Source organism: Mus pahari, chromosome 13, assembly GCF_900095145.1.
Source record: "Mus pahari chromosome 13, PAHARI_EIJ_v1.1, whole genome shotgun sequence".
Classification (NCBI taxonomy): domain Eukaryota; kingdom Metazoa; phylum Chordata; class Mammalia; order Rodentia; family Muridae; genus Mus; species Mus pahari.
Window position 1 is genome coordinate 80,113,356 of NC_034602.1, and position 23,388 is coordinate 80,136,743.

The 23,388-nt window shown below is 42.9% G+C and overlaps 1 protein-coding gene across 1 annotated transcript in view; it reads left to right on the forward strand.

The window, feature by feature from the left end:
* The first annotated feature begins 1,357 nt into the window (after positions 1-1,357).
* Positions 1,358-23,388, forward strand: part of Parm1 (prostate androgen-regulated mucin-like protein 1) — a 107,629-nt gene continuing 85,598 nt past the window's right edge. The window contains exon 1 of the mRNA XM_021211014.2: positions 1,358-1,661. Coding sequence (XP_021066673.1) covers positions 1,619-1,661 — 43 coding nt within the window. The 5' untranslated portion in view covers positions 1,358-1,618. The remainder of the gene's footprint in view (positions 1,662-23,388) is intronic.

The following is a 23,388-nucleotide window of genomic DNA, read 5'->3' on the forward strand; positions in this document are numbered from 1 at the left end:
GTTTGCTTCACATCCCGCCAGGAATCAGTACGTGTTATAGAGACGAAGGACAATTATGAGCCCAGTGTAGTCTATTGCAAAATTACTGCCAAGATTGGGGAGTGGTGCTGGAGAGGTGAGGCTGAGAATTGGCCTGGCCGCAGCTAAAGTGATGAACCCAGGCTGAGAGAGAGCGGGTCCTGTTACATGATGGAAAACGACACCGCAAACGACAGGAAAACAGTTCTGCCGATGGCACCAAATGTTCCAATCCTTTAGGAAGGGTCCCTTTTCTCTTACAACTGTCAGCTCTAGTTAGTGACTAGGGGTCACCAGGTTCAGACTGCACCAAGCCAAAGGATGTGGCGTGCAGCGGGTATGAGGACTACAAATGTCTGAGGTGCAGGGGGTGCAAAAAGAATGAAATAAAAGGCCCGTTCTGACTCCACTTTGGAGAAGCCCTGATCTTTGGGGAGACATTCAATACGGAGAATGAACCGGAGGAAAACATCTGATTACCTTTCCCTAACCACAACCTGGGCAAGCACTTAAACTTATTTCCTACCCAGAAAATGCGGATGCAAATATACTTGCCTGAGATGGTTGTTATGAGAAGTAAATGACTTGGGTAGTATGTGAATGTACATTGTCCAACACATAGCCTATTGCCATTTCTCAGAAATTATTGTTATCTATTATTATTGTTTATTAGCACTACTTATTATTATATAAAAATTATTATTTATTATTATAACATTGTTTTTATAGGCCTGATGTACAAACAATTCTTACAAACTATATGAACATGGCACATTCCTTAATTTCTGATGCCTTTGATTTCTTACCTGGGAAATACTAAGGTTTATGTCTCTGGCTTAGTAGAAGGAACTTTAGCATAGTAACTAATCAGACTGCCGGTTCAGTTATCTGGCGATCATATATATCACCTGACAGTGGTATTTCTTCTGGCTGGGAAGTTGAATAGGTACCAGGAAGTGCGGTGAGAGTTTAATGTACACAGATGGCTGTTTGCAAAAATAAAGGGAAAAGGTCTTCATGCCATACTTGGAAAGAAATTCTCTGAGGTGACCTCTAGGTCGCCTCTCTAAAGGTAAGGAGTTTTCATAAGCGGAAACTGAGTTGGATTCCTGAGGGCAGGGACCCATTCACACTTTGTTTTGCCTTAGCTTCCAGATCAGTGCAAAGCTCCCTGAGCTGTGGCTGAATCCACTAAAAGCTCAAGTCTAGCGCCCACTGTCCAGCAGAGGCCGCTCTGGGCCGGGACTCCTGGGACCTGTGCGCCGAGAGAGAGAAGGCCAGGGGTTGGCCCTGTCCTAGCAGGAGGGCCAGGTGGGAGGGGTTTGGCGACGGCGCAGGCGGGCCCTGGGCTCAGGCAGCTGGGATGGAGCAGAAGTGCGCCTGGCGCCGCAGGGCACACAGCTGACTCTCCGCGCCACCTCCACTTCGTCTCGTGCGCCGCCAGACACCGAAGCTGCCTGGACTCATCACGCCTGGCGTCCGGGCTCCTCCGGTAGCCCACCCGGTCGGAAGAGGAGCTGCCGGTGCCCCGAAGCACTTGGTTAGACCCAGAAAACTCTTCTCTAGTCGCATCCAGCTCGGTACCGAGCACCGGAGTAACATGGTCTGCAAGGTGCTCATCGCCCTCTGCATCTTCACCGCAGGTACTTGGCGCGGTCCTCGGAAGAGCGGGGCATGGGGGAGGCAGCACCAGGCTCCGGCTGATGGGAAGAGGGGCGACACCAGGAAATAAGTCACCACTGGAAGGTGGTAGGTCTGCAGAGGAGTGCGCACTTCGATTTAAGATGTGCGGTTTTGGCAGTCCTGGAAGGGAAGGACGACTGGGTCTTTGCTGGGGCAGCCTGGGCCCCCCACAAATTCGTTCTCTGTGAAACAGGTGGCCGGCTAGCTGGCGCCTTAGAACACGGAATCCCGCACGGTCTCTGCTGTTCCTAGTTTGCTGGGGTCTCCGGGGCTCACCTGCCACAGCCCCAGACATCACTTCTTGCCAGTGGTTTGTCCGGACGTGGGGTACAGAGGCCAGGCCGGGGTCCGATAAAGCCGCTGCTAGGAGGGCTTCAGCATGCGCTCAACCGGGCTGGTTAGCGCTCCAGGACTTAGAGGTCTCTGGAACTCCGGGCGTCCCTTTTACTAAGACTTAGGGATGATGCGGCACAAACAGTCTCAGGGGCAGCGGCCCAGGTTAGGGTCAAGCTTTTTGATCATTGTTTGAAGATTGCAGGTCTACTGTGGCCAAGAGCCTTCCAAAACTGTGGCCCTCTGTATGAAATTAGTAACTTGGGTAAAAGAAGGATACACACCCCCTTTTGCCCCATCCCGGTCTGTCTATTTATCACACCCCGGTCTAGGGACTACTAGCAGCCACGACCTTGGGCATTCAACCTAAGCCAACCCGCGGACTGCAGAGATGAAACCAGGCACCACCGTCTGGAGTTGGGTACCTAGGTTTTTGTCCAGGAAAAGCGTAGCCCAATAAGGGCTATGGATACCGGACAAGATTCGGGGTCGGAGGGTGGGCGGGGGAGAGTAACCCAAGAGAGCGGTCTGGTCTGTTTATCCAAGAATGCCCCGAAGCCTCCTAGTACAAGCTGATTGGAGATTTGAGCTTTAAATCCGTGCGTTTCCCCTCTTGAATCGCCTGGGTTCCTGTAAATGTGCCTCCCCACCCCCACTCAAGGAAAGTCACAACTCCTTGAAAATAAGCTAGAAGCTTCCCTGCGGCTCTCAGAGGAGAAGACAGTTTAAGGGAAAGTTTCCCAGCTTGAGCCAATAGCCTGGTGGTGTTTTCCCTACATGCTAACATCTGAGAGAACCTTTCTGCTCCGGGATCTGCAAGGTCTGGAGACCTGCCTGCGGATCTTTCTGGAACATTTGGCTTCCGTGGCGCAGCTCTCTTGAGAGAGGAGCCCTTAGATATGAAAGTGTAATAGCCTTCCCAGCTGGATTGCCTCCAAAGGTAGTTCCCTGGTCCTCAAAGGATAGATGTTTACAAACCAATGCGGAAGGGAACCCATTCAGGAAGCATAGAAAACCTGCAGTTAGCTAATGGATAGATTTTGTTTGCTGAATTGATTTTGCCCCTTTATCCTTTATTTATTTATTTATTTATTTATTTATTTATTTATTTATTTATTTAATATTTTTGAACATCTGTGTTTTTGCCCCTTTATCCATTTATTTATTTATTTATTTGCTTAATATTTTTGAACATCTGTGTTCAAATCAAAAGTTGGCAAATCAAAAGCAAAAACGGATTAATCCTAGCAAGAAGTTCTAAAAAGATGATTTACTGACTGACTGACTGATTGATTGATTGATTGATTGGCGCATGCTTGATTGGTTCATTCTCTAGTCTTACTGTTCAGCTGTTTTCCACTGAGAGAAGAGCATTGCTCAATTCCCCTCCCCCAGAGCCAGGTGGCTGCCTTTTCAGAGACTGGTTGAGCAGCCCCAGCTCTGTGCCCTCCAGGCTTCTAAGTGGGAGCAGAGCCATCAGGGTCATAGGCTGCTGTGGCCAAGCAAGACTTAGTGCCTCTTTCTCCTTACTTATACACATTGCTGTCCCATACAGGGAGACAAGAAGCTGAGGGCAGCTTTCTCTGGAGTTTGTGAATTTGAATGACTATTTCCGTGGACAGTTTGTTAATAAAGCTGCTTACCATAAATAGGCAGGAAAATCATGTAAAAATTATCATAAATACCTCATGAGAGTCTCTGCATTCCAAAGTAAAGGATTTTCAGGCTGACGCATTTTTTTCTAGAAGGTTCTGGATAATGGCAGGCTCTTCCGGCAGTTTGTAGTGGGGCTCTCATGGCAAGCTAGTCACCAGAGGATGCCCCGCCCCCCCACCTCCTCTCCACCCCACCCCCGCCCTGCTGCCCCTGTTTTGTTTTCTCTCCAGCTTTAGAGGATTCAGAAAAAGTTGAGAAAACCCCTGAAACTGATCACTGATTGGGCCAGAGACAGTGTTATAGCAAGGCTTTAAGTTTTAGCTTAACAAATCCTTGTTTGTATGCACAATGTCATCCAGTGCATACAATGGGCATTCAAAGATATGTGTGCATTATCGGCAGCCTTGACAGGAGGAGCTCTACATTTGTCCCCTGATTTACCTTACCTGGGATATACAAGAGTACCACATGTGAATTAAAGTCCAGTCCTGAGTCTCCAAGGTTTGGCCAGAGAACTATCTATGCAGGGAGAAAGACCGGAGACTGCCACGTGACGAGTATTCTGTCCCAAAAGGCTCCTCTCTGCATTTCTTTTAGCTCATTCCACTGTCATGACTGCCCCCTGGAGCTGGGTGCCCCCATCCATTTAAAAAAAAAAAAAGAACTTAAATATATGAGGTATATAGAGACATTCAAATGGTTTTTTTACACAGTTAAGAAAACAAAAGAAATTCATTACGTAAGAACAAACAGTCCCTATGTATGAGAAGCCAGTGGTTGGACTTCTCCTGCTCTGGATCTGCACTGCTTACCCCAGTCCTGGATCAGGAAGGTAACAGTGTACCCCATTCCCAGACACCCTGAAACACTCATTGGTCCTTTGGTACCAATGAGACCAAGAGAGCTCGCTCTCTCTCTCTCTCTCTCTTTCTTTCTCTGTCTCTCTCTGTGTCTCTATCTCTCTGTCTCTCTCTGTCTCTGTCTCTCTGTCTCTTTCTCTCTCTCTCTGCCTCTCTCTGTGTCTTTCTCTGTGTCTCTCTGTTTCTCGGTCTCTGTCTCTGTCTCTCTCTGTTTCTCTCTGTCTCTGTGTCTCTCTCTGACTCTGCCTCTGTCTCTCTGTCTCTGTCTCTCTGTCTCTCTGTCTCTGTGTGTGTGTGTGTGTTCTAGATCCATCAGCCCTCTTCTCTGGATGACTAATGTCAGATACCGCTCGTTGCCCACACAAGTCCTCATGTGGGTCAGTTCGGCTGCTGTATTACAAAGATATTGAAGAAGAGCCTCCTTTCCAGGAAGGTTTGTGGGAGATTCAAAGGAGAATCGTTTGCGTCCCTTTCACCTGAAATCTGGTCACCATGAAAGACAGGGCATCTTCCTGTTCATGAAGAGACCTGAAAATCACAAGCTTTGTATGGTGTCCTGTGGCACAAAGACTTTGTGGGAAGCAGGTAGATTCTCTAGCCTATTTACAGAACCTACCTTAGTTCAGGGCAAGTCCTTAGCCACCTGTTACCTCCTTATATTTAAAATTAGGGGCGGGGATCCCTTCGTAAGGTGGGGGCAAATGTTAACTGCCTGAGCCTACCTACAAGCACCCAGAGCTGGGGACATGAAAATGCTCTGTATTGCTTCTACTAACCTTAATAAAGATAGCCATATTCAGCACTGAACACACAGGTCACCCCCTCCGAAGGCAGAGCTGATGTCTTTGCACTTGAACTACGCAGATCACAGACTGCCACTAACATGCTAAGGCTGGCTGCTCCAGCAAACTCAGTATGCAAACTGGAAAGGCAGTCAGCTGAGCCACTAAATGCCTTCTTTAAAGGGTTAAGAATGCCTTAGTTCAGACATAGCACAGTTACAATTAAAGTAAAATAAAGTTCTCAATAAGGACTTTTGCAAATGGTGTCTTTAGAAAGCTAAGTCAGCTAAATCTGAAAGGTCAGATTCCCCAGAGCAACACATTGGGGATAATTCCTAGTAAAAGGGTCATTTCATCTAATGATTCTGGGTGGCTTTCGCTAGCACCCAGAGTCCTTGATAATGGCCAGATCTCTAATTGAACCTCGGACCTGGACCTAGTCTAATTGTGTTTGTGTTTTTATGAAGAAAATCCTGGTCGGGTATTCATATGGTCTAAAACAACTTTCTAAAACAGTCATTGTCACTCAGGAGTCAGGGAGGGGAGCATGGCACCTACAAAAATGTAGAGTGGCTTTTTAAAAACATTTAATCATCTCCGTGAAGCCGGTGGCAAATAGAAGATTCTTATGAGCACCGTCAGAACTATGCTCCTTCTCTTCAAAGGAACGGTCTCTAAGTCAGAGGTCAGGAGCCAACAACTTTGTGCCTGGCTCATGAGACACCAAGTAAAAAAGTTAATGTTCTCTGCAGAAGGCATGCCAGCTGAGGAGCAGAGGCCTCAGGTCTGCTACAGCCTGTACTTGCCTTCTCTCTGGAGATGTGGGGTTAAGAGGTTATCAGCCGGTTAATGTACACACAGCGTGACTACGTGACTACGAAGCCAGACTCCTGCGTATGCCGTTTATTACATCTGGGAATAGATGGGAACCGATGTAACACTTTCCTGGCATGTATGTACCTTTAAATATTCATAATAATCTTTTACTCCAGCACGGCCCATTTCTTTCATTTATATGTCTTTAACGTTGTTTACAGACCTTGAAAGCTTTGCCATTTTTCTAAGTAGTAAGACCCATTAGCTGAAGTCAAGAAGTGTAGGATTCTGTCCATAGATGCTCTCACAAGGAGGCAGAAGGTGCTCTAGCTTGGTTTTTCCTTGGCTCCGTGTTGCCACATTTAGTAAATAAAAACTGAGGCTGTCCAGTTATATTTGAATTTCAAATAAATAGTGACTCTAAATATAGCCTGTGTAACGTTTGAGCTCACCAGGGAGTACTGTAATTTTTTGGCAACTCTACTTAGGCCTTTCATCTTCAGACCACCTATGGGATGAGCCTGCTGTAAGATGACCTTCAGGTTGACCCTTGTTTCATGGGACCTTAGCTGAGTAGTACCAGTACCGTTTCAGTAAAAGTCTGTTTGTGGGGGAAGCAGGGAGATTTAACAGCAGATCTCTTGGTTAAGAACTGCATCCATTAGGATACGGGCTAGTGTGCACTCTAGTGAGATATTTTGATTCTGAGTCCGTGCCCATTAACTGTGTATGTGTTTCTGACCAACTGCTGGCATTTCCATGGCTTCCTTTAATCCTTCATAATGGACCTTTCTGACCCTTCCTTTTTAAAAGAAATAGTATGTGTCTAATAGTAGCAATGTTTTTGCTTATAGCTGGATTTAGAAGCTGTCTGGAATATAGCTGGCAGCTAATTTAAAGAGAAGGTTATAGAATAGCTTTGAATTTTAGCACCGACTTTCTTGCCAAGATCTTAAGACATCTTACAAATATTAATTATATAAGTTTTACATAATTCCTGCTGGATGGATTTATTGGTATCACTTAAAAAGCTGTGGCTATATAGGCCCTGAGGCAACACATTAGGCAGAATTTTAAGGTAGACATTTAAAAAAATATTTTCAGCTGTTTAATTTTGGAAGACATTTGTACTCTTTATTCTCAAGGAAAAAAATATCTATGAATAGCTAACTGTTAAGTAAGGAAAATTGTGGAAAATTACCGGGTTTGATATTTAGAAAACATGCCTATTTTATATGAATGGTAAGTAATGGAGTACAGCCTCTACTTACATTCCAAATTCTGATTTTCTTTTCCCTAAGCAAGAAAATGTTATAATGTTCAATATGGGTGTTGAACATGAAAGGAATTAGGTAGAGAGGGAATGTTTTTTTCTGCTCGTGGTTGTAAAGTTGGGACTATCATTGGTTAGCTCACATTGTATTTGCTGATATATAATTAATAAAATGTTATGTTTTACATTTATGATATTCTTCCCTGATTTTTATAGTTCCAAAGCATAACCTCATCACTGAATTTATTTACCCATCATTGCATCCATAATGGAAAACTACTGATGGCATTAGCCTTTTAGGAGATGATTAGAAAAACTCCTGAGATCTTAATCCACTCATTGTGTTATAACACCCTGGTCCACAAACTGGGTAACTTATGAACAACAATTATTTATGTCTCAGAAATTCCAGAGGTTGTTGAGTTCATGATCAAGATGCTAGTGGTTCTGGGTCGTAAGAGTGTACTTTCTCATTAGTACATGGTGCCTTCTCTTGTGTACCTGCACAGTAGAGGACTCAGGCAGCTCCCTGGGACTCTTTTATAAAAGTCCATGATGGTGACTTCACCATTGTGAGTACCAGAGGACTAAGGAGATGGATCTGTAGATAAAGTCTTTGCCATGCAAGTGTTCAAATTCTTGGTACCCAGGTGCAGAGACACAGATCTGTAATAGAGAGAAGGGATACAATAGAGAATAAGAGGGGACCTCTCTGCCACTTGCTTGTGCAAGAATCTTTACAAAGTCTGGGAAACTGAGGACCTCTTTCTTAGCCTGGTAGGAAGGCAAGGTTTGGGTGGATTAGCTGTGTGTCTGTCACGGATGTTCTCACATCAATGTGCTCATAAAAAGGAGCAAAATGCATGGCTGTGTGACAAGGAGTCCTGGGCATTTTGTCTTAATAATTGCAATGTTGATGGAGGTGACGTCATTAGAGGAAAGACCCAAATTTTTCCTTCTTTGAAGCACTGATCAATTATATCTCACAGGGACAGAAGGTCAACCTTCAAGCACAAATGATCTTTCGTTTATATTCTAGAAATGCTTAGGAGGGAAGTGTGATGTTATAATTACATGTGGAAACAGGTTAAGAAGGCGGCTTGAACTAGACATACCTTGCCTAGATGACTTGGAAATAACAAGGGCCCAGAGTTTAAGGGAAGCAAGACGATTATCAGATGTTTGAATGAAAGTAGATAATGTAAATTTAGAGCTAGTAGGCCCTCTTCCTCTCAGCATCCTCCATTCAGTTCTTTAAGACAATTCAGTCAAGCACTTCCGCTGCTCTGTTCCTGAGCAGAGCCGCCGCCATCTTTTTTCCTGGAGAACCGCAATGCCTTCCCAGACCCATCACTTCTCAGACTTTTCTTCCTGAGATCTGCTTTGCATAGGGACCTGTTGGGTCTGTCGGAAATGCCTGGGCATTGGGTGTCACTGCTCCAGGTTAAGTCCTACAAAGGCCTCCTGCTGCACGTGACAGAAAGTCAAGTCCACAAAGAGACAGTCAACATCTGGTCTGTTTGCTTTTGAACCTGGTTGTCTTCTTTGCTGGTGTTCACTTGCTCACTTTGCCCCAGCAACACGCCCCTACTACACCCCGACTCCACCCCTGCCATCTTTCTTGTAGCATGCTGTGGTTAGCTCCTCTATCAGGAACAGACTTTCTTCTGGCGTTCACAGAGAATTCCCTAACTTCCTCTAGACTGCTGTTGTTGGTCACCCTTCTGAAACTACACCAGATACTCAAAATAACCAGGAGAGAGGGGGATTGATTCCTTTTGACTTGGCTTGGCAGGTTTCAGTTCCCAAACTATAGCTGACTGTGTTGAAACACTACTTCATGGTAGAAGCATAGGGTGACAGAAACCTGCTCACCCTCTGACTGAGCACAGGAGAACGAAAGGAAGGGAACATTTTCCCATAATGCCCTTGGAAGGCACCCCTCCAGTGGGCTAAGAGCTTTCACTAGGCTATTTCTTACAGGTTCCACCAACACTCACCAACAAGGAACTGGGAATCAAACCTTTAATAAGTGAAGCATTGAGGGACATTGCAGAACACAAACTGAACTTTCCCAATAGAGCCTACCCTGACCGGTGTGTTGAAATTACAGTAGAATCTCCCTGCCAAGTTTGTGTTCCTGATGTACTTACCTAACTCTGGTCTGTGCCTCCTTCACTTCCTGTCTCTCTCCATCTCTCACTGCTACCTCACACTACAACACAACTTTAAGCAGACAGGGATTTTTGTCCTCCGAGAAGGAATATTTCATGGCACATAGTAGGTGCTCAAAAGATACTTGCAAGATTGGCAAAACACTTAATCCAAAATTTTTCATAGCTAATCTAAAAATGAGACATGGAAAATTTGCTGACTATAGGGTATTAATGCCAAGTAGTGCTTGCACATCATGTTTTATAAAGACAGTAGTTAGGTATTTGATCCTCACTCTACAGAAAAGAAGCATAAACAAAATCTACCAAGGTTTTTAAATCCGCTATTGTACAGCTAGACACATATGGAATTCTGAAGTTCTTCTTTCTAAATTGTAGCCTTTCCCCACACTGTGGACATAAGTTCAGACTAGTTGAAATTTCTTAACTCTCTGGCCAATTTAAAAAAAAAAAAAAAAGTCACCTTTGAGTTCAGCTAGAAAGGATGAGGTTAAGGCTACGATAGAGTGCCACTATTTGAACCATTTTGAGAATTTTCTCAATAACTAAAATTAGCTTGGTGATGAAAAGTGATTTGAGTCTAAAGGAAATACAACTGGCAGTATCCCAGGAACGCCAGAAAAAGTTAAGTAAATTCCGACCCTGAGTGTTGAAAGTCTAAGTCGGTTACTAATATGCTCGAGGATATAATGGAGACTTTCTTGGCCTTTGCGACTCTAAATTACATCTTTCTTAATGAGTCTGAAATATGAGCTTAAAGTTTTAGTCCAAGCAGTAGTTAGAATTGATGCTGAAGTTCCAGCTACAATCAAACCTGCATCCTAGAATAGAGAGGATGGATGGAAGGGTACTTGGTATTTATCCTGCAGGTAGATAATAGCTCTTGACATGTTTGGTGTTAGAGTTACCCAGCATGTTACATGTAACATGTCACATGCCTCATTTTAGCATACCAAAATTGTCTGTGTTCTCTTGCTTATTCAAAACTGGAATGACTGCTTATGTAGGAGCTACCAGAAAGAGCATGATCTTTATAAATGTAGGAGCTTACAGATCTTGATGATATTAACTTGGAGAAGTAACTTGTGAGGGGAAAATGGTGCTGTGTTTAAAACATATGGCTTGTTTACTTCATGAGTTCCGTTTGTCCATTCTTGAGAAAGGCAAACTCACCGTCATCCAAGTTCAGCAGCCTTGACTGTGAACAGAAAGGTATCAAGCTCAGGTGACCCTGGGTTCACAGTAGTAGTGTTAAGACTGTGCCATTGTTTTAATCCCAGCACTCGGGAGGCAGAGGCAGGCAGATTTCTGAGTTCTAGGCCAGCCTGGTCTACACAGAGAAACCCTGTCTCAAAAAAAAAAAAAAAAAAAAAAGACTGTGCCATCGCAATACAGGTGATCTATTGCCCTCCCATCCCCCACCCCCTCTGCTCCAAAAGCAATGTTGTGTGAAACACCTGAAATGACCAAGATGAGAAGCAGGGCCCAATATCTTCCTGGATGGAAGAAGAGCACACCACAACGAGAGATAGTTGTGGGACCCCCAAATCTCAAAATCAACTGTGGCTACAGGGAGAGTAAAGTTGAGAGCAGAGCAGCTCAGAGAAGCTAGTCTGCAGTCAACATTCATGCAGAGCAGCATGAGGGACTGCTTTAAAGAGCAGCGGGGCTACGCTACTGTGTAGACATGGCTACAGTTTATAGTTGCCGATATATGGAAAAAGGAAGCTGTAGAATAAGTGTGTGCCTGCATTAAAAGGAATTGGAAGGATACAGTGAGTCTCTCTCTCTCTCTCTCTCTCTCTCTCTCTCTCTCTCCATTCCCCCACCTTCCTTCTCTGAATTTTTCAATAACATTATAAATATTTCAAGTCCATCTTTTGCCACAGTTCATGTGGCTACAATAACCGCAAGATGGCTGTTGGAATTCTCAACATAGAGATTTAAAAGTCATTTTGATGGAGCCTTAAAAAATAAAACCATAGAGAGGCAAGTCACCTCAGAAAGTCTTGCAGGGCAGCACTGACGTAATGGGCAGAGAAGGTTCTGGAAAAGAATGACAACATAATAATGCTACATTTTCTAAAGCTCACGTGCTATATAAGGCATTCCTGAGGACCACCATCTTGGGTCTTTAAGGGGCTCTGAGCTATCAGGTCAGCATGAAGGCATGTTAGAGTTCTCTTCTAAAAACTAAAATCTCTTCAACATTTGTTACTATGGGATCTACTTAAAAAAAAAAAAACCCTAAGTTTCTCAAAGTGAAAGTTGTTGACTTAGATATCAAATAAGAAAAATACGCCTCAGAAGAATATATTATTTATTTATTTCCTTTGGCAACATTCAATATATGATATCATCTTTTCACTAAAGCAATCAATAAAATGTGGTTTAGGAAGATGCTGGAGGAGCCATTATTAATCTTCTGCAGCATTTTTAGAGAATAATGCAGGTGTGCTGGAGACACTGCTGGATAGGCAGATAGGACAAGAAGCAGCGGAGGCCTGATTCCAGCCAACCCCTTCAGCTTTGACAAAACTGAGCACATCCATTGGGACCATCTTGTTACATTTTTAGCTTTAGTGGGTACCACGTATCACTCTGTGTTTCTTTCCTCTACAGCATCGTCTGATCCTTCGATAGCCTTATGAAGGACGCAATACTATACCCATTTTTCAGTTGAGGGCACAGAGCTTCAAAACTTAAGTAATAAGCTAGTCACATGCAGTTGATAAGAAACAGAGCTAGGATTTGAACCTACAGTGTTCACCTTTACCCATCTCTACCCTTACTATCTTGAACTGCCAATATAGCTGCTAAGTCATTTTGTGTTCCCAACTTTGATCATTGTAGTTACAGCCTTGGTTGTAAACTTGCCTTGCATCATCTCTTCTTAAGGTCACTGTCCTCACACAGGATCATTAGTTTTTGGAGACACATTTAGGCCAGGTCTGATTGACTATTCCCCTACTAAGAAAGGGGAACAGACTCAAATTTGCTTAGGACTCTCCCAGGTATTTATACGGTAGAGTCTAAGAGTCATTTTCCCTAACAGAAGGATAGCTCCTCATGGAGGTAGCTAACTCCAGCATGTCTGGTTAGATGACTGCATTATTTCTTGGACCAGGAAGTAAAGACCGTCTCATGACTTATCAAAAGAACTCAAAGATGTTTAATGAAACTTACAGACCAAAGATGGTGCAATTTGATCATCGATGAGAATAATAATTGTAATAGACTGAAACGTCCTAAATGTGTTTGCATGTGAGTTAAAAATGATCTTGAAACTGGAACAGTGAAATAAAAGAGATGTTATTGATCTTCACTAGAGGATGCTAATAAACCAACACATTATTTTGAAAAATAATATTTAACTACAGAGAATCAAATATTATTCACTGATTGGTTTCTGGATCTCACTGTGTCTCTATTTTGTGAGTGCACCAGTGTGTGATGAACATTTGGTGGTGAGATGTCAACTGTCTCTGCATAAGTATTAAAGCTAGGAAGTCCAGAAGACACAACTGAAACAGTCACCTTCATGCACAGCCTTGTGGGTCAGTGGCTTTTGATCATCAGTGGCTGCCTATATCTTGAAGTGTGGTATCTTAGGGTTTTACTGCTATGAACAGATACCATGACCAATTCAAGTCTTATAAAGGACAACATTTAATTGGTGCTGGCTTACAAGTTCAGAGGTTTAGTCCATTATCATCAAGGCAGGAGCATGGCAGTGTCCAGGCAGGCATGGTGCAGGCAATGCTGAGAGTTTGACATCTTCATCTGCAGGCTGCTAGCAGAATATTGACTTCCAGGAAGCTAGAATGAGGGCCTTAAAGCCCACACCCACAGTGATGCCTACTCCAACAAAACCACACCCACTCCAACAGGGCCATACTTTCTAATAGTGCCACTCCCTGGGTCAAGTATATTCAAACCATCACATGTGGTGTGTACTGGATAGCTTTGTGTCAACTTGACACAGCTGGAGTTATCACAGAGAAAGGAGCTTTAGTTGGGGAAATGCCTCCATGAGATCCAGCTGTGGGGCATTTCCTCAATTAGTGATCAAGGGGGAGAGGCCCCTTGTGGGTGGGACCATCTCTGGGCTGGTAGTCTTGGGTTCTATAAGAGAGTGGACTAAGCAAGCCAGTAAAGAACATCCCTCCATGGCGTCTGCATCAGCTCCTGCTCCCTGACCTGCTTGAGTTCCAGTCCTGCATCCTTTGGTGATCAACAGCGGTTTGGAAATGTAAGCAGAATAAACCCTTTCCTCCCCAACTTGCTTCTTGGTCATGATGTTGTACAGGAATAGAAACCCTGACTAAGACATGGTGTAACTAGATACCGTCTGTCCCACACCATTCCTTGTGATATAGCCCTGCCACGCTTAAAGGAACCTACATCCCATCAAGCTTCTTCAGCCAGCTGGGGAAAGTAATAGTGACTATCATGGGAATGAAGTCAGAGAGCAGCAGACAACAGTAGTGTTGGCAGAATCAATAGCCTGGTTTCTTCAATACATAGATTATTGGGAATCAAAGAAAGAGGTTGAGAGGAAGATGTGCAGGGAGAAGAGAAGTCTGTAGACTGAACAGACAGGTAAGAATGGGGTAACCGATTCCACCTGTGTGACTTATTCAGATTCGGAAGCAATCAAATCTCTAAAATTAAATTGTGAAGATTAGGGCACTACTGTGAAAGAAAACACAGGCTGAGGTTTTGTTTAGTTTAACCATAATAACAGTTGGAAAACACAGTTTTCCAACAACCTTATCATAGTTACAGAAGAAATGCTGTTGTTCCTAAGACTTGCTTCAAAATAATATGGGAGTAGAAAAAATAGGTTGTGATAATTATATGAAGAAATGGTGGCCAATTAGTGACTGTTGAAAGTGAGTAAGGGTTACAGAGGGATTCATTACAGTCTTCCATTTGGTAGATGATTAAATTCTTGTTAGAAAAGGGTTTTAGACATGTTCTCCATCCTAACCCAGAGCCCATCGCCAACTGATAATCACTTGCAAAATAAAATAAAATAAGGCATCTCACTGGGTATATAATCCACACTAACAGGCCCCATGCCCAGCGGTAGGTGGCCAAGACAAAATGAACTCAATAGTACCTTTGGAGACATGTTTTGTCTCATCACGTTTTTTTTTTTTTTTTTTTAACATAAAAGGTCTTTTATGTTATAGCTTTTATGTTTTTATGGGATTTCTGTGTGTGCAAGTGTGTGTATCTCTGTGTCTATATGTGTTTGGTTCTTTTTTTTCTTGTTTTTTGTTTGTTTGTTTGTTGGTTGGTTTAGTTGCTTGTTTGTTTTCTAATAAGAGAGATAGATAGGAAGGGTACATATCTGAGTGTGTGGAAAGATGGGGAATTTCTTACAGGAACTGGTGTTGTGGGGAGAAAATAACCAGAATATCTTATATGAAAAAGTATATTTTCTATAAAAATTAAAATTATTTTTAAAAGAGCTCTTAGAAAGGAGGTTTGCCAGGCCTCACTGTTGGATATAGAGATAAGCTCCACCCTTTTACCAAGTGACTTGGGATCCTTCTAGAGGACAAGGCAGTGTGGGTAATGATGTCGTAAAAGGCTAAGAAGCACATACATCATCCTTGGTGAATCAGTCTCTAGGAGGGCAGACCTGCTGTGTCCCTCCAGGACTCTTTGCCAGTGCTACTGCCTCACACTGCACAGCTCTTTCCACTGTTTTCTACTGATCAGAATTTGCCAACTTGAAAGCGCTCAGATGTCTTTGAGTTGTTTGGGTGTCTGAGCCTCTAGAGAATGAGATGCATGTCATAGCTTCATGCCCCTCCATTCCATGAACCCATGGGGCAAATGTTCAATGCTTGTCAAGTTGCACTAAAGAAACTGAAGCTCAGAGATGTGGAGTCCAAGGTCTCACAGCTGGTTGATGGCAGAATGTAGACTCATGTTTTCATGTAAACATTAAATTCACTGACTTCCGGGGGGGGGGGAGCCTTCCCACCTTGCCCTTTCTCCTTCAAACTGGTCTCAAAGGCTTATAGTCGGTTATTAAAATGGCATATTAACACAGATCAATAGAAAGACACTGTCCACTGCCACTCACAGGGATGTGGATGACCACAGAGCATTACAGGACTGACTTTTGGGAAAAGTAATGCCTTTATAGAATAAACAGCCAATACATACAATATCATACATCCAATATCACATGCATCAAACATACAATATCATATTTGTGAATTGAGAGTTGCTCAAAGATGGGTACCATATGGACCTAGAAGGAACACAGAAGGCAGAGAGGAAGCTTGGCATAGTCCAGTGGCCTGATGACACAGGGGCAAGCAAGATTTAGAAAGGAATTATAATTGCTTTCCAAAGATGCTTGCTATGTTTGCACAGTCACACCACCAGCACATTCTTAGGGAAGAAAATTCCACTCTGTCTATTCACGTGAACACAGCAAGGACGGTCTCCTAAAGACTCAAGGAATAGAGCTAGTGCTAATCTTTATGGGAATTTTTCGAGAACAAAAGGCAGTCCAGGCAATCCTCTGAAAATTACATTTGTTGGGGAAAAGAAAAAAAAAAAAACGTTTAAGTTTTGTTTCTGTATAGGTGTGTATTCTTGTTTAAACACAAGATTGCTCTTGCAAAGCACAGCTTAACCTTTGAAATGTATCATAAAAACAGCCTATAAACCAGCCTGGAATTCCAGCATGCGGGTGAGTCAGGAGGGGCAGGTGTTAAGGCGCCTTAGCTGCACACATAGTGAGTTGGAGACCAGTCTGGGGTGCATGAGATTCAGTCTCAAAACAGAATAAAACAACAAACAGACAAAAATCAGGTGATGATATTGTTTCAAAAGTACACAGTCATGTACATTTCTCCAAGGTAAGGATAAATAAACGATTCCTCCAAAGCTAAAAATCAAACAAACCCTCCAGAATGTAGCAGGCCAGCAAATGACAGCTTTTGATAGCAAATGTCCTTATGGAGATGGAGGAAGGTGCCAGGCCTATATTGTCATGGCTGGCCCCTCTCTCCTCAGCCTCACCAGCATCTGTGGTATAAGGGATCTATCAAAGAAGGAGCTTTCCTTTCTGGGTTTTTAACGTCACTAAAAAGAAGACATTTTCCTCCTTTGAACTTGGGACACCAGAGATCTGTTCTGGTGTCACCAACTTAGACTGGAGACACTCAGAAGGAAGTAGGCCCCCCTGGGACACTGTCTTCTATTGTCTTCATTGTCCAGCAACAGAGGTTGCAAAAATCAGTCTGGTCCCTAAGCATTACTCCCTGCAAACTCCTGGGAGTTTCTTGTCCCCCTGTCCATGCCAACCTGCCAAGCTCAGTATAAATATAGACTAGCTTATTGTCTCTGTTTCCTTAGGCTGTGTAATAAATTACCACAAAAATTGTATGGCTTTAACCAACAGCCATTCATTCCCTCACAGGTCTGAAAACTGGAAGCTGGAATCAAGGCTTCTGCTCTCTTGGAAGCTTTCTTCCCCCTTCCAGCGTCTAATAGCTCAGGGTCTTACTTGGCCTATGCTTGCTTATTTATTTATTCCTCTTGATGGCAAAAGACTGGGGCTGTTTAGATCAGATGTTTCTCTGTCTCACTTCAGGGGGGATTAAAAAACAGTATTTCTTTATTACAAGGGACACCCTACCTAGTTCCTGACCATTAAATAACAGTATCACACTCTGCATTGTGATGGACAACAGAAAAATTAGGATACAGGATAAGGAAGGAAATACACATTTCTAAAATATGAGGTTCACTGGAAACCAGCAGTCTAAATTAATCAGATTCTCAATGCCTCCCACTACATCTCCAGACAGAATAGATTGTACTAAACCAATAGCAGCTTTGATTGGCAGGCCAGCCTGCCACATGTGAGAGGCTATAAGGTGGTTCTAGAACTTTCTGATTTGGACAAGGCAATAGCAATAGCGTGTGGGCTATTTTGGGTGCCCATGGGAAATTCTCAGCACCCTTTTACTTCTTCCCTAGGATTTTAATACTGTATAGCTGAGGAAGGGGCCGCAGGAGGTGAAATTAGCCCCTGCTCGTTCTCAGTGCAGCTCTCTGCTGTGTGAAAACAGGGAACCTGCACTCTGTGTGGGACAGGATCGATTTGTGAAAACACCCCTTTCTCAGTTCTGCATAGTGTAGCGCGAGATGTGGGAATGTAAGAGCTCATGAAGAGCCTCTCTGGGAAATGCACAAGTTGTTACAATTGAGGAGATTGGGTGTCTGTCATTGTGAAGGTTTGGTGTGTGTGTGTGTGTGTGTGTGTTTTCTGTCTGTCTGTCTGTCTGTGCGTGTGTGTGTGTGTGTGTGTGTGTATGAGTGTGTATGACTGTGAAAGTATGTATGTGTGCACTGTGCACATGTATGTGCCTGTGTGTGTCTGTATGTGAATGTGTATGGATGTGTGTAGATATGTGTCCCTGTGTATGTGTGTGTGGGGGGGGGAGTATGGTATGTATGATGTAATACATTTCTTCTGTTTTCCTCCTTACTAAAATAATTAGAATTTTTTCAAGACTCTCGAGTAACATAAGAAGTCTCATTAGAGAAAATTAATAGTCAAATGATCCACATATTTCTAGAGAATCTAAAATTTACTTTCCCTCCCATAGACAAATAAAATACTTTATACTATAAGACCCATAATCCTATGTCTCTCTTCTGAGTAATAACAACAAACAGAAATATTTATTTGGTTCTGAACCTACATACTTGAGGACCTTTTTTAATTACAGCTATTCAGAATGAAAATTAGCACTTGAAAGTCCTTTCTCTGGAAAAATATAATTTCATCCATAGAAGATTTAATGACTTAGGCTATTGGCTTAGGTAGGTAAGAGAAGAGAGGGCTCAAGTCCTGTGTCTATAAACAAATCTCTTTGATGAGAACCAGGTTCATGCAGAGATGAGAAGTTGCAAGGTGAACGAATTGTGTCGTTACATTTCTAAAATCTCAGGAGGAGTCATGGAGTCACCAAAACAACACAGAAAGAGCCTGGTAACCAACGCCAGTGCCTGAGCAACCAGGAGCGAAGAGGCCTAGAAGCTTTCAGGGTTTGCCTGCTTTTTTTCTGAAACATCTAAGATGAAAGAGTTAATCTAGAGGTCTTGGTTATATAAGAGGTGAGCAGGTCAGGCAGCTCATATGTCTGCTTTGGGGCACATGTTTTGGTTGACCAAACTTTTCCATGGGAGATTGGACTGGGTGATAACGCTCAAAGAATAAAAGAAATGGCAAGAAGCGTGAAAGTATGAAAGTGAGCTTTTCTACTACTGACATCTGAGAACATACTGGCCTCTCCAGAGACATATGACTCGGAGAAGCAAGCCGACTGGGGCCCCTCCAACCCTGGAGGGCCTGATGAGGCTGGAAGTGGGTCACAGCTGGTGACGGAGGCTGCTATCTCCTTTGACAAGCCAAACTGACTTAGAAGTTTACAAGTTCCTCCGTGTTTGGACTGGCTACCTTTTGGGAGGTGGCATTCCTTACAACTTGAGCCCTGACTTGAAACATCAGGGAAAACCAGAACTAAGTCCTGAATAGACCCCAAAGCTCCAGGTTCAACAGCCACAGGGAATGCCTCTGGAAACTACTGCGAGGACACAGCCACTGTTCAAACAAGAACTACCCAAGAAGAACCGAGAGCCTTCTGACATGATTGGAGTTCCAGGGGAAATGACTAAGGAGTCCTCGACAATCGGGCTTGGGTTTGAGATTTCTAGGAAGTTGTGGAAAATTTGAACCAGAGAGACAAGATTCACTGGCACATGATGTTTACTAATAGGAAGAGTATTGGTATCTAATGGTTTGTTTGTTTGTTTTGAACTGTTATTTATTCTGGTCCAGCTTTACTAACAGTAGCAGCTTGGACTGAGATGCCTGCCTATATTCTTTGCTATATAATCATTGACAGTTGTTTTCCTCCTCCTCCTCCTCCTCNTCATTGACAGTTGTTTTCTTCTTCTTCTTCTTCTTCTTCTTCTTCTTCTTCTTCTTCTTCTTCTTCTTCTTCTTCTTCTTCTTCTTCTTCTTCTTCTTCTTGTTTCTTTGTTTGACTGTTGAGAGAGGGTCTCCTGTATCCAGATTGGCCTCAAACTTGCTATGTAGCCAAGGATAACCTTGAACTTCTGATCCTCCTGCCAACACCTTCTGAGTGTTGGGATGACAGGTGTGTATCATGTCACCATGTCCAGTTTAGATGGTGCTGGGGTCCAGCCATGGGGTTTTGTGCATTTTACTCATACCCTCCACCAAATGAGCTGCATCCCTACCCCAACCTCAAGGGTTGTAAGCACCCTAACCTGACCCGTGTTTGACTACATGGCTTCCTCTCTCAAATGCAGCTCCTGCCTTGGGCTACAAGAACAATGCAGAGCTCCGTCCTTGTTATCCACTGAGTAGTCCTGACTGCCTGTTTTCTTAACACATCTGATGCAGATGGCCTGCCCTAGAATGTTCAGAAGACCCCACCCACCCACCTACCCACCCTGCACCTGCAAGAGAGCAATTTCCCCTGGCTGACTATAAAGGAGAGGTAGTAGGTCCTATTAGCAGTAGTGATATTAGCCCTCATTGTGTTTAATGTGCAGATTATACTGTTTATTTATTTTCTTGATTGTATAAAAATGAATTTTTAAAAAAACATTACACTTAAGTAATGCTTGGGTTTTTTTTTTTTTGGAGGGGGTTATTTGTTGTTTTGTTGTTTGTTTGTTTTTGCTTTTTTGTTTTGTTTTGGTTTGGTTTGGTTTTATTCTTTGTGGTAAGAAATTCTGTAGAACACAGGAAATTACCTGGAAGCTGTGTAAATTTGACCTGATTAACAGATCAAAATCCATCATAAAAATCGAGGCTGAAGTCATGTAATGTTAGCTAAAAGAGTCAGGCCATGGCTTCCAAAGGAATCCTAGGTTAGCTCCATCAGTGCTTTCTCCTTGTGTGGGCACCATTTTGAAATAGAAATTCAGCTTCTACTGTGGAAAATGATTAAGATCTGCATAGGCTTAATTTAATACAGATTATAAATGCCATGTTCTGGTGACTGAAATAAAGTCTAATGAGTGAACTTACAATGTTTTCAGGAACCTTACGTAAACGTGCATTTCACAGTTGGAATAAGGTCACTGAGAAGAGCATTTCCTCCACTGCCATCCACTAAGTAGCTGGAGTAAGTGGTCATTTGGGCATCTGTTGCTTGTGATTGAAAATGGCTTCTTAACCTGAGGGTTCCCCAAACCCTGCTGACTCCCACATGAACACCTGGAAGTCCATGAACTGCCTGAATCATATCAAACGTTGGGTGTGTTCTGATAGTCACTGCTTTGTTTGGGAGAAGGCCTGTAGGTGTTCCCCGGTACCTTGGTTCTGTACTTCCAATGAAGTCAACCTCTGATATTCCTCTTGTGATACTGACCAGTAAAGGATTTAGACTTCTATAAAACAACAACAAAAAATCTTGCAGGTCTCCTCAGAATGTTTTAGTAATTAATTATTCAAGCTCACTTGGACTGTAACCTCCATCACACCCATTCATTTTGTCCTCATTCTGCCCTAAGGCAGAAGCTGATCTTTCAAGTTATGGATAAGGAAATGGAGGAGGCTAAATGGCTGAGTCATGTCAATGGGCACAGAAGTCAGCCATGGTTGCTCTGACTTCCTGGTCTTTGTGTTATTCACCAGAGTCCGATATAAAGAGAATCACAAAAGACCCAATTTAAGGGCAGACAGTGTGATAGAGTGTTTATTTACCATAGTGTAGCCTTGAGTTCAATCCTCAACTCACAAATAAACAACTACAACAACAACACCCTCCTCCTTAATACACAAAGCTCAAGAGTTTAGAAGCCACTGCGAATAATAGAGGCAGGGAGAGATAAACCAGAGACACACAGCTCTACACTGCCTCTAACAACTCTAACAACAGCCTGAGACCTCTTTTCAGAGTTCATTTCTGCTCAGGTGAATCCAAGATTCTTGATTTCATGGCAGAACAGAATTTCAGAACAAGAAGTAAAGTTGGAGTTTATTGAAAAGATTCTTTGACATAGATTTAAGCAGAGAGGGTTTTTTTTGTTTGTTTGTTTGGTTGGTTGGTTTTGGTTTTTTTTTGTTTTTTTGGTTTTTTGGTTTTTTGTTTTTTTTGTTTGTTTGTTTTTGTTTTGTTTTGTTTTGTTTTGTTGTTGTTGTTGTTTTGGTTTTTGGTTTTTGGTTTTTGGTTTTTTGAGACAGGGTTTCTCTGTGTAGCCCTGGCTGTCCTGGAACTCACTCTGTAGACCAGGCTGGCCTCGAACTCAGAAATCCGCCTGCCTCTGCCTCCCGAGTGTAAAAGATGGGCTGTCTGGATTTTTATCACAATGATAAAACACTAGCCAAAACCAACTTTGGGAGAAAAGAATTTATTTGGCTTATCGATTAGAGTCCATCATCAAGAAAGTCAGGACAAGAAGTGCTTACTGACAGGAGCCTGATATAGCTGTCTCCTTAGAGGCTCTGCCAGAGCCTGACAAACACAGAGGCAGATGCTTGCAGCCAACCATTGAACTGAGCAAGGTTTCCAACCCTGAAGGAAGAACAACAGTATCAACCAAACAGACCCTCCACCCAATCCCCAGATCTTTCAGGGACTAAATCACGAACCAAAGAGTACACATGGAGGGACCCATGGCTCCAGCTACATATGTAACAGAGGATGGCCTTGTCAGGCATCAATGGAAGGAGAGGCCCTTGGTCCTGTGAAGGCTTGATACCCCAGGGTAGGGGAATGCCAGGGCTGGGAGGTAGGAGTGGGTGGGTGTGGGAACACCCTCATAGAACCTGGAGGGAAGGGGGATGGGGTAGGGGGGGTTGGGGGAAACCAGGAAAGGGGGTAACATTTGAAATGTAAATAAATATCCAATAAAAAGTTATTTTTAAAAACAATACATTGAAATGTAGTATCTATTGATATTCCACTATAATCATTCTCCTTCATGTTTTAATACACATGAAAAGATAAAGAATCACTAAAATGTATCTATAAAAATGTAGAAAAATTTTAGTAAGAATAATTGTAGTTCAATGTTGAACTAATTTTATCATTTTAATTCCCTATGTTCATAAATCATATGAAGTAAAAATCAGTGATGACTAATTAAAAAAATAATTTGAGCAATTTGACATTGAATATGCTAGTGTAATAACTGCCACATAGCAATTTCAATAAAAACACATTTTTTTTCTTGAAAGGAAGAAAGAAAGAAAGAAAGAAAGAAAGAAAGAAAGAAAGAAAGAAAGAAAGAAAGAAAGAAAGAAAGAAAGAAAGAAAGAACGTCAGGACAAGGACTCAGGCAGAGACCAAGGAGGAATGCTGCTTCCTGGCTTGCTCCTCCTGGCTTGCTCAGTTTGCTTTCCTATGTACTGCACAACTAACTGTCCAAGGACAGCACTACCTGCAGTGAAGCTTAGAAGTGGGCATTTTCTCAACTGAGGTCCCCTTTTCTCAGATGAATCAGCTTGTGTCAATGTGACAAGTAAACAAGCAAAACTAACCAAGAAACAGATGCTTAGGAAAAGAAGAGCACACTCCCAAGAGCCTGGGTGTAGGCGTGTCAAGGGTGAGGCATGATTAATTGTCTTTACCATACACACACACACACACACACACACACACACACCATTTTGGGTGGGTTCTGGAGTTATATCTCACAGTATTGCTTAGGAACCCGGAAGAGATCACGGGTGATTCTTAAAGTGCACTGAGTGGGATGACAGCTAATAA